The 12252-nt window shown below is 37.5% G+C and overlaps 1 protein-coding gene across 9 annotated transcripts in view; it reads right to left on the bottom strand.

The window, feature by feature from the left end:
- The window catches only part of INVS (inversin), a 99902-nt gene that overhangs the window by 30844 nt on the left and 56806 nt on the right, over positions 1–12252 (bottom strand). For all 9 annotated transcript variants that reach the window (XM_083822735.1, XM_083822737.1, XM_083822738.1 and 6 more), the window contains 2 exons: positions 7187–7296; positions 3162–3333 (listed from right to left, as the gene is read on the bottom strand). In XM_083822735.1, coding sequence (XP_083678861.1) covers positions 3162–3333; positions 7187–7296 — 282 coding nt within the window. The remainder of the gene's footprint in view (positions 1–3161; positions 3334–7186; positions 7297–12252) is intronic.

Here is a 12252-nt window from a genome sequence, read left to right as displayed (position 1 = left end):
CTGGAGTTGTGGTACAGACAAACGAGGCACTTCCTACAAGAAATGGGGTCACGGCCTGAGACAATACGAGTTGTGCTGCCTTAATAATGGAAATGCTGCTGTTAGGATGGTACTAATGTTCAAAAAAAAAAAAAAAAAGGACACGGGGGCATTCATCACATTCCTGAAAAATATCTCTAAGCAGCAAGATCTGCGCTAGCTAGGCGAGTGGGTGGCTATAAGTAGAAATTTGACAGGAATGAGGTCCCTGCTGCTTCGTACAATTTGGATGGGCCCCGTTTTCATGTCCTGACCTCACCGTAAACTTTAGGTTCTGGTTTTTGTACTTCACTTCTTATGAAACCAAAGGCAGTAAAGCACTCAATCAGATGACACATGGGGTGTGTATAACAATACAATAGAAAAAGAGCTGCTGTGTCAGCTTGGCCGGTCCTTCCCCTCGATCACTCATTCTGACGCAGGCATCTCGTTTCGCACTTTGTGCTCAATATTTTCTTGTAAGCCAAATTTTCTGTGATGGAGTCACGGTGACTGAAGAGATTCCTCGGCCAGCTGCTCACAATAGGACCGTTGTTGAGCTGACAGACAGAGCTCTCACCATTGTACGCAGTGACGGCAGAGCTATAAAGCTGCCCCTGTAATGCTCCTGCAGCGCTGCTCTCCGAGAACACTGAAATTCCTTTCCCTTGGTGTCATTCTCCTACACAATAAGGAGAGCCTTGCTGCTCTCTCGAAGCTCTGAGCTGAATGGAGAGCTTGCTCTTTTGAAGTAAATGCAGAAAGCTACGTTAACGCAGCAATATAACTGGGCTTAACCGGGTCTGGGCACAAAAGTCAGCAAAACACAAACTTGAACTCTCCTCAGCAACTGTATCCCAGGCACAGGGGCATGTACAATATTTTCTATTACTGCATGGTTTCCTGTTAGAATACAGCGCTACTTTGCCCTCGCCAAAACTTGGGGAGGATTCGGAATCTTCAGAAAAAAATCAGGTCTGCATTCAGAAGGTGATTTAGCCCTGGGCTTCCTTGGAGGTTTACAGCTCACTATAATAAAGTTCATGCTACCGCACATATTTGCACAATGGTGAAATTCAGATTGCTTGACAGCAAGCAAAGAATGGCACAGCTCTGAACTTTAAGACTATTAGTGGGCTCTGCACAACGGCAGTTTCAAGTAAATGGAAAATCCATTAATTTCCTTGGATTAAAAGCCCGACAACAAAATCAAGATTAGAAAGTGATTACCCATCACTGCTACAAAAGGTGTAAGACTCAAGGATAATACAACCAACCACCTGAGTTATTCAAGCATGAAATCCTCAACTGAGTAATTTCAGCAGCACGGTCTCTGACTAGTGTCTGCAAAGAGCAAGCCCCTTTATAAGGAGGTTTTGCACACAGCAACTACAACATTACTGCTCTTTAAGGTCCGAAATACTCTAAGGCATTTAAAAGGGACCTGTCACAAAGGAACAGAACCAGGCAGGACTTCTAAAAGATGAAACAAAAATAAAACGGTAGAGTATGTAGTTTGTAAAGTCATCAGACACAAAGACTGAGATTTTAGATATTATCTGTCACCCTTTTTAAGACAAAAATTACAACCCATCATAACCTGAAAAGAGTGATCTTTGGTGTGCTAGTTTGTAAGGAAAGCAAGAATTCAGATTTTTAAATAGAACTTTAAAATAACTATATTTCACAGCGTAAAGACCAACCTAAAGCCAAAGGAAGTAAACATTTCAAATTGCAAGTAATATTCTTACTTGCTGTTTTTCAAATGCTGAACCATGCAACTCTGACATTGCACTTATTTACAATTTTATGTAATTCAATAATAGAAACCATAAGGGTGATCTGAAAAGAGCTGTTAAACTTGCTGGTTTTTTTTCTTGTTTAGGATACATTGTCACTGAAAGTTCTCTAAACCTAAGCATGCAGCTTGGTCTGGTTTGTGTGTGTGAAGCCAAGATAATGCCACCTGAGTACACTTTAAAACAAGGATGTTAACATTCATTTAAACAAATCTTACAGTGCACATTCTTGTTTGCTCTGATTGCGCATCTATGATTTAGTTTTCTTTTTAGGAGAAACACTGTCCACACAGGAAAGCATCTTGCACTGTATTATTCACAAGCATGTGCTCTATCAGTGTGGCTAACATTTTAGTAGTTGTTATGCGTAAGTATACATTTCTGCACTTAACTTCTAAATTTGTGACCTGGATGTGACCGGTACAGGGCAGATCACGACTCCTCTCACACAGGTTACTCCTACAGACTGCTGCTACAAATTTATGCCCAATATACCCACACTCCTCTTTTTTTTTTTTCTATTCAGATGTCATCAGCACACTGTATGTCTCCACTACTTCTACTTTTATTTCCAACATTGTTGAAAATACATATCCCTCAACACCCATATCCCTGTCAGAACTGTTACTCTGTTTTTGTTGATTGTACTACATAGATACAATGTTTCTACCACATTTTTTTTTCCTTAAAAGAGATAAATTTACACTTGCTCTTGGAAATTTGGAATTTCATGACTTGTGTGTTTGAATTCTGAAACACTGTGTTGTATACTTATCTTTTGCTTTAGGCTGACAATAGTGTGATAAACTTGGGCATTATCAAGTTTAACCTCTTGATTGGACAAAAGAAGTGCAATAGCTCTCTTTAGTACGCTATCTCTACACACAGCTATGTGTACTTAATGATTTTCATGATGATAGTTCAGCCTCTTCACTGGTTAGTTTGTTGTATATTGTTTCAAGGTTAACAATGACAAATAAATAGAGGTTTTTAACAGGCATTTTCAGGGACAGCTTTTTATGTAATTACATTTCATTTTATTCTTCAATATATGGAATAGCTCTTCCTTTCCCATGATTAGAGACCTACTAAATAGCAACACAACAATACATATCCTCTTCTTGCTGTGTTTTAAATGAACTGGTTCAATCTGCACAGACACAATTTGTTTCCTTCCCACAATAAGGCAAAGACGTAACTCACACATGTAATTAAGCTAACACAGAAACATTTTGAGGATTAAGCAATGTATCTAGGAAAAGATTACTATAGATGCTAACATAATTTGGTGGAAATCACACTAACTGGAAACATCCAGCGGCTCTTTACTGAAAGGCATCTTACCTGTGCCAGCATACTTGTCTGTCATATTGATATCGATATCCAGTTTCAAATTCAGCATAGTCCTAATGACATCGTCACTGCCTTTCCCAGCTGCCCACATGAAGGACGTTCTTCCCTCAAGATCTGAGTCATCTTTTACAGAAGGATGTTTCAAAAATACTTCAACTGTTTCCTGAAAAGACATACTATTGAAATTAACATTAAAAGGAATCTGTAACAACAAGAAACTATTGTGTCTCATTTGGCTGTTTATGAAGCAAATCAAAGCTTTCTTTTTCCTTTTTATGTTTATATAGACTAATAGATCAACAGAAGCATTTTATTTTCTACTACGCCCTTTTCCTCTTCAGCATTCATATCCACATCTTTAACTGTGAGTTTAACACTGTCAATCATTTTATATTCTTTTCTTTTTAGTGTCAAATATCATGTGTTCATCATAAGGAAGTGAAAGACACTGCTATCATTGTGAAGAAAGCTATGGGAAATGGGAAAAATATTATTGGCTTATCACAATATTACTGCAATGTTAAGATGCTAAAATAATTCTCCTTCATTATACTTCTCTGCCATATTTTTTTTTTTTGCTTTAAACCTGAAAATGACTACACGTGCAAATACTTTAGCTTGCTTAACTCTCGAAGTCTGACTGTTCAAAAAAAAAAAAAAACAAAAAACAAAACAAAACAGGACTTTAGGAGAAATATAGACACATTTCCTAATATTCAATTATATTACGTTACTAATTACTGAAATGTTGTAAGTAAAAAAAAAAAATTAAGAAATTCTTTACATTTGTGTCCACTTGAGACTTTCCAATGTAAACGTCAGACTAAAATCTCTCTTTAAATTAAAGAGATTGATTTAAATAATTATTTCTTCAAATGCTGTGTTTGTGTTAAGCTCTCAGCAAACAAATCTACCTTCTTAACCTTCTGCTAAATTCTTAATAAGTCTCATAGTATAGTAAGGGTGAGGTAATCACTGCTGGAAGAAAAAGAATTGGGGGAAGGTTTTTCCTTTTCTATCTAATGGCTTACAAATGCTGTGTATCTAACAGTTAGTAAACACCTATTAATAGTCAGTGATGACTAAAATCTGAAAAAAGTGGGATTTATTATTTTATTAGATTTTTTTTTTTAATTTTAGTGTTAGCACTATTTTATCCTTTCCTTCATGTGACCACAAAAAAGCTCCATCACTGCCCTGCGTAGGATGAGAATTTCTTGGCTATAATAAAGCCCTGGCTCAAATGCTTAAGCTAGAATCATGAAGGTGTTTAAGAGGCTAAGTCCAACTGATCAGATGTTTTTTTTAATTAGTATTTATAATTTCATCCCTCTAAAGAAGTAAGAAATTTCTCCTTTATGTTAATGTGATCTAAGATCTTAACATCTTTGTGAATTTGGGTCCATATCTGAACTACCAGTTTACTGTAAAAAGGTCCAGCCAGAAATAATGAGGAATGTAAGCATTAAGCCTTCCACACAAAACAGCATGGGTTTATAGCTTTGTGTACTCACATTGACCACCGCTACACCTCAGATACAATCGGCGACTCATTAGGCTAACAACTCAGCACCCTACCAGAACTCTGCACTGCTTGATATCCTGCAAAGTGAAAACCTGTAAGAAGGCTGGACCTTTTCAATACCAAGGCACACATTCTACAAGCATAAATAAGTAATATTATTTTTCCATTAAGTTTTAGCAAATCAATCTTTCTTTTAACTATGCTTTTTTTTCCTAGAATTTTTAATGGGAAAAAGTGGAAGAAAATCCCATACTGTTGTAAGAGTTATTTTCCAAACTGAAGATATCACAGCTTGAAAACCAAAATGGAATGAGATTAGAACAGGACTGTCAAGAAATCAGAAAATAAAAATATTAAATCATTTTAATTCTACATGTATTTTGTCATGAAAAACCACGTGTTTTATCTCTGTTAAAAATGTGGAGAAAACAGAATAAAAAACAACGAAGCTGAAAAACAACAGTAAAGGAGGGAAGTAAACTTGGATCCTTTCATCCTGTGCTATCAAGAAACTGAGAATTACTAAATATTCAAAAAATGGGTATCCATATTTCACTTAGTGGTAAATCTACACAAGTATGTGAAAGTGAAATATCTTGGATATCTCCATAAAAATAATAAAAATAGAATTTACTCCTGCATTGTGCATACTAAGGTCAATGCTATTAGAATACCTGCCTTCACACATGAAATTCAGAAACTAAAAAAAAGATGTCAGTTTGGATCTTTTGTGGGATACAAAGGACATGTAACCCTTGGGCAGCCTATTTGGGTGGTTATGTTGGGAATTTTTTCTTCTTATTGCTATTTCTTCTATAATAATTGGGGATAAGTTAGTCTAAAGAATAAATGCTTCACCTAAATTAATTGCCAGCTAAGTCTCTTCAGTCTCAAAAAAAAAAAAAAGGACAAAAAGGTCATAGAGTGAGTACATAACCTGAGGAAAAACAATAATGAACAAGATATTGAATTCAGTAAAACTGACAGCAACCAAAATATTTACAATAAACAGAAAAGATCAAACTTTCTTCTTCTTGTTACAGACAAAAAAACATTTTAATGGAGAAACAGACCACGCCTGTCCAAACTTTGGCAGTGTGAACAGAAGAATAATGTGGTTCTCAAACCATAAATATATGGATGCTACTGCCAAAACAAACAGGGATGTGTCTCCACTCAGTTGTTTGACCATGTATATGGAATGCAGTGGTGGGAATTACTCTAGGATTTTTATGTAATAGGAAAAAAAAAAAGAGAGAGAGAGAGAGAAGCTCCAGACAATTGAGGCATGCATCAACATTGGTGCTTGGATCGCATCATCAGCCAGCAGAGGCTTGTATATCTGTGTGAGCCTCTCCTGTTTCATTCGTCATGTAAGACAGGAAACAGTAAATTCATTGTAAGTATACAAGATTACAAAAGAATGTCCGATTCTATCACCTATTCTGCTTCCCCATAAAACCCAAAATATGTCATAGTTTGGCTGGCTGGCAGGATCAAAAGGCAGTAACATAATGAAAATGTTTCACACAGCTAAATCAAGCTCCGAGAAATAAAGCCAGTATGAAAAATTATTTTGTAGGAATGTATCAATACAGAAAAGGAAAAAAAATAAAAGCATACAGGGATAATCACTATTTTGTAAATAAAAACATTCTATCTTTCCCGTAGATCTTTCCCTGTTTAAGAGTCTGATTCAGACTAGAGAGAAAGGCTTTTACAGCATAAATATTTTAGGTATGTGAGTCAGACCCAAACTGTACATACCACATCATAAATGGACAATAGTCAGCACCACTAAAACATTGTGAAAATGCATGAATTACAAATGAGATGGGCTCCAATGAAAGTCTAAATTAAAAAAATAAAACAAACCAACATAACTCTATGTTTTTACTTAGACCACCTTCAAAAAGAAGAAAAAAAAGCTACGTTGGTTTCACAAGGAAACAGACGCCTGACAGCTGTGGTATTAATATACATTGGTCAGCTGCCTCTTGCAGTGGTTCTTCTGAAAACCATTCAAGACACAAAGATACTAAAAATTTGTTTTATGAAAAACAACATGTTGGTGGCAAGAAAGACAAAATTAGTATCCCTGTTAAGAAAATGGTGCAATATGAACTATATAACTACATTAATTAGGCACTAGATGACCCTTTATGTAATGGGATTTTGCTGAAATCAGCCTTAAAAAGCAAAAGCACTGTAAAATAGTAGGTGTCATTCTACTTTCCATTGAAGTACCGAGGTGAGTATCGTGTACTCTGATGCAAACATATAAATCAAAGGGCCTTTGCTAATAAAGCAAATTTTTAAATTTGTTTTTAATAATTTGAAATTAAACATGTTCATATAATTACTAGGAAAACTCTGAATTAAGCTTGTGCTGACACTGTTTATGATTTCAAAAACAACTCAAATGCTTTGTTACACTGTAAATATTTCAGCAAAATACACTTACTTTACACTTAGGGTATGTACTACTTACAGCAAAGTTGCTCTGTGCCGCATAATGTAGAGGAGTTGCACCTTGGCTATCGGATGGGATAGTTCCAAACTTATTTCTTTCTAATAAGAGATGGACAATCTGAGCATGACCTGAGAAAAATGTAATAAAAACATGCATTTATCAAACCCTGAAGTTAAACACTTCCCTATTAAAAAATCAGAAGAAAACGAACAGACTTCAATAAATACTGTTTGTGTTGTAGCCACAATGGTCTAAACACTAAGAGAGAATCATAAGACTTGATAATTGCACTGTTAAACCCGGCATACACCTTATTCCCAATAGTATTCCAGTTCCATATTCTGTACCCTCATTTCTGAGGGGCACCTACAATTCAGAATGATGAATGACTAGGAATGCGTCCCAAGAAAGATTTTATACTTTTTCAAAAGACAGCATTAGAGCACTTCTTTAAACAAAGAAACCAGCTCTAGCTGGTCAGAAAAGTGCAATATTAATATTATAATGGATGAGGTGAATATGTCCAGAAAAAGCTTCTGATGATTCAGCTGAGATGCTGTATTTGACTGACAGCCAGTCAGAAGCAGAAAAGTCAGCACAGACTAATAATAATGTCCATTTGTCCATCATCCAAGCGTGTATTCTTTATTCAGGTTCTATTCATACAAAATTTCAAGTAAAAGTGTACAGCAGAATCTGGAGCACAGTCTACTACTACCAGTTGCTATATCTGCAAAAACCACCAAGCTGACACACACAGCTCCTTCCACTAAAAGATTTGAATGTCTTCAGATTAAAATCACAGAACTGGGGAGGATGGGTAAACTTTATATCCAACTCACAGACAGGAAAACAAAGACCCAATATAGTGTATTACCATTAAAATCAACTGATCCTCTCTTATGCTTTCTTCCGCAGGCATATTTAGCTCACAGAATATCTTAATAATTTAATATTTTAAAGAAGATACTGTAAGGCAAAAAATAAATAAAAATCCTTTGACTTTACAAGTGTAATCTCCCAGTATCTTGTGTGAGAGCAAAACAGTCTATTTTGCATTATGTTCCTTTTGCACAATTGACATAAATTGTTAGAATAAATGAAGAAAAAAATAGGTCAACTAGCAGTAGACTACTTAATGAAAACAATAATGGTACGAAAATGTAGCTTTGTAACAGATGTAGTATGTAGCTTTTCAAAACCTAAGAGGTGAAGGACTAGACAAGCTTTCTTTTGCAGAATAGCACTTTCAGACCTTGTATGTATAGAAGGATCAGAAATGAGAGAAGATGGTCAGCTTGTGTCAAAAAGGATCAATAGTCATTTGGGATTTTTTTTTCTTTTTTCCTGAAGGACATGGAACCAATAGCTTTAGGGTGTACAGGAAATTTTTTCTTTCCTTTCAGCAATGAAGACAAGACTGGAACCACAACGCCACACACTCTGTCTCTTCCTACCAAAAAAACACTATAGAGAAGAGAATTAATGTTGCTATGTTCTTCCCATCTCAGGACTATTAAACAGGTGCACTGAAAGAAGCTGGTTCAGAGTGCAATCCCAGCAGAAAAAACACAGGAGTACAGAAACTGGAAAAAAGTTGTCCAAACTTTGAGTACACAAATAGAAAAAGAGCAACTGAACTCTAATCAGAACAGGAGGTCTACCTAAATCATCTATGAGAAGAAAGACTTGAGGGGGGTTGAAAAAAAGAGTTGTACTTGGTGAAACAGTAAATAAACTGATGCAAAGATGGATCTTACTAGAACATCGATAGTTAGATTTTCCCAGGTAAACACTGAAACTCCATTCTTGAGGTCAAGAACTGTCATTTCTGCAATTCTTTTACTTAGAAGAGATGCAACTTGGGTGAGACTTTCGCGTACCTTCACAAAATGAGAAATACCAGGAGCAACAATACCATGAGGTACAGTCACACGCAACCCAGCAACCCATCACCTTTAACAGAATATCTGCGCTGCATTCCCGCAATACTAAACGTCTCCTACTATTAAGACCATTTAATAACATCATAGACTCGTTGAGATCTATATACAACATGTGGTATGTAACTTTAAAAAGAACCCTAAAAATTAATCATGAGTTACCAGTAAGAAGTTCCTCATGGGCATATGCCACTTAGAGACCTCATCAAGTTCGCAAACACTCTGGTGGTCTTGGCACACCTTCCCCCTTTATCCCACATTGATAAGACACTCCATTTTTCCAGCAGACAAAATTCTCTCTTTAAACACAATCGATTTCAAAACACGACAAATATTGCTTCTTGGACAGAAACAAGTGATAATGACTGTTTCTTTGGGGGACTGACCTGAGGACACTTAAAATGTTTCACAATTTCTCTGTGGAAATTCAATAAATATACTAACTTGAATGCAAATGCAAATTTGATAACTTAAAAACAAGCAATCAAGCAAACATAAACAAACTACATGTATATTGTCACTGGAGTTGCAATAACTCATTCCACCGAGCAACTTGATTCTTTCATTGGCATTTTTTGTCAGTAGTGTCCCAAAGGATCACGAGGATGAAGTCTGTTAAAAGGGGAGTGAGAATGTTGGAAGATTCTTTCTTTTTATCAAGCACTCAACTGATTTTTTTCTTTCTCCACTGAGCAGAATGGAAACGAGGAGGTCAATTTTCAAACTTGTATTGTTTTTGTGCCTGTCTTTTTATGAGGCTCATTTTCCTGTATTTAGACTATTTATATTTAATCAGGTTTTTAGCTATTTTGCAAAGATTCAGTTTTGTAACCTGTAAAACCAAAGAGCACAGAATTCACATATGTAACATCACAATTTACAGAGCATCTGAGTCTCAGGAAAGTAATGTGAACAGAAATAAACTTTCCCTGAGTAATCAGCAACAGCATAAAATAGAGAAAAAATCTAACTGATCATGTTTTGGGGGAGGAGCTGGAGTAATTTTTGCCATTATTTTTTGCCTCTGCAACAATATTTCCTTTACTCTCTTGTGAGGGCCACCTCATTCAGTGCCTCTTAAAGAGGACACTAGTAGAATTGAGCAAGATTTCCTGCTAAGTCAAGTCAAACTTGATCTTTTTTCTATTTTTCATAATAACAAAGCAGCATAAATTGGAAGAAAAATAATAATAGAGCCAATGATATGAGCCTGAGGACCGTCTGGATACGTAACAGTTTTGCAGAAACAGACCTGGGGTCCTGGTGGACAAGCTGAACAGCAATGAGCACTACTGACTGGCAAAGGACAACCACAACTGGGCTGTATTAATGAGAGCATAGCCAACGTGTTGAGGTAAGTTGATTCTTCCCCTCTACTGAGTACTTGTGAGACTGGATCTGGAGGACTTTGCACAGTTTTTGGCCTACCAGTACAAGAAAGACATTGACAAATGGGACTGAGTCCAGCGGAGGACCACCGAGATAGTTAGGAGGTTGGATGGTATGACAGATGAAGGGACGCCAAGAGAGCTAGGTCAGTTCACCATTAAGAAGAAAAGACTGAGGAGAGATCTCATTCCTACAGCTGTCTAAAGGGAGAACATAGAAAAGATGGAGCAGGCTTTTCTCAAAGGTACACAGTGATAGGGCAAGAGGCAATGAATACAAGCTGCAACAAGGGAAATCCCAGTTTGAGTACTGGGGAAATCTATTTCACCATGGAAGTGGTCAAATATTACAACAAATGCCCAGAAAGACTGTAGAATCTCCATGTCTGGAGATCCGAAAACTCAACTGAACCAAGGCCCTAAGGAACCTCAACTAATCGGTCCTTCTGTGAGCAGGGGCTTTCACTGGATGACTTGCTTGTGTGCTGCAAACTGAAGTAGGTAACAGATAAACCACACAGTAGAAGCTAGTCTATGCTTCCAGATTGTCTAGGAACTTCAGTGTCTGCTTCTGAGGGGGAAAGAGAGATTCTAGAAGCTTCTAGCAAGCTCCAGCACTGTCTAAGGACCCATCAGCTATTCAAGGAGTGCTCTGACACTTTGCCAGTTGGACTCTGACCCATCAGACTTCAGATGACTCTTGACTAGTGGGTGTAAAGCACCCATTCAACTAATATTAGGGAGAGACCTCTATAGCAGCCAGGCCTAGGCTTCGGCTCTGAGAAGCAGTAGTTTCCACAGCAATGTGCACAGATGGGTGAGCAGGTAGGGCTGGAAGTTCTGCTGATGGCCATGTACAAGTGCTCCACAATGCTGGTCATGGTCTCCAGAACCAATCACAATTATTACCCCTGGCACACAGTGGACTCAACCCTAACAGAGTTCCAGAGAGAGAATGTCTTGGCCTGCAGGGAGAGTCCACTCCTTCTGGCTAAGGCTGGGGCAGCAGAAGATGGCGTCCTTGTCTGCAGGTGGAATTCAGTTGAGAATCTGTGTCACCACATTAAGGAGTTCTGGGAGGAAGAGAGCGGTACTGTTCTCTCCACACCAACCAGAGGACCAGCACAGATAGATGGGCTAATCATGAACAAGCAAAAATTGGCTAGGGAAGTGACATTCAGCAGTAGTCTTAGTTGTAGTGACCATAAAATTGTGAAGTTCAAGATCCTGAGGGAAACGAGGAAAGATGGTAGTGCATTACATATCCTGGACTTCAGGCAAGCAGATTTTAGTTTGTGTGGGAAAACTGGTAGCTGGGAAGCCATGGAGGCAGCTGTGAAGAGAAAAGAAGCTCACAAACATTGTTAAGTATTTAAGGACAGCTTCCTCCATGCTCTAGAATAGTACATCCCAATATTTAAGAAAACAAATAGACACACTAGAAGACTATTTGGCTAGACACACTAGAAGACTTGGCTAAGCATGGAAGCTGTGACAGAAATCAGATGCAAAAAGGCTATACAGGAGGTGGAAGTAGTGACAGGCTACTAAGAAGAAGCTTATAAACATCACTTGGGCACATAGGGATGGTGTCAGGAAAGACAAAATTCAAATGGAGTTGAGACTGGCAAGGGATATCCCAGCCAGTGAGCTGAGCTTCTGCCTCTACACTGACAGTAAGAGGCTGAGCAAGGAAAATGTGGGCCTGTTCTGAATGGTGTGGGTGATTTAGTGCGAGCAGACACAGATGAGG

Source organism: Anser anser, assembly GCF_964211835.1.
Source record: "Anser anser genome assembly, chromosome: 2".
NCBI classification, from domain to species: domain Eukaryota; kingdom Metazoa; phylum Chordata; class Aves; order Anseriformes; family Anatidae; genus Anser; species Anser anser.
This window is presented reverse-complemented; position numbering and strand designations above follow the sequence as displayed.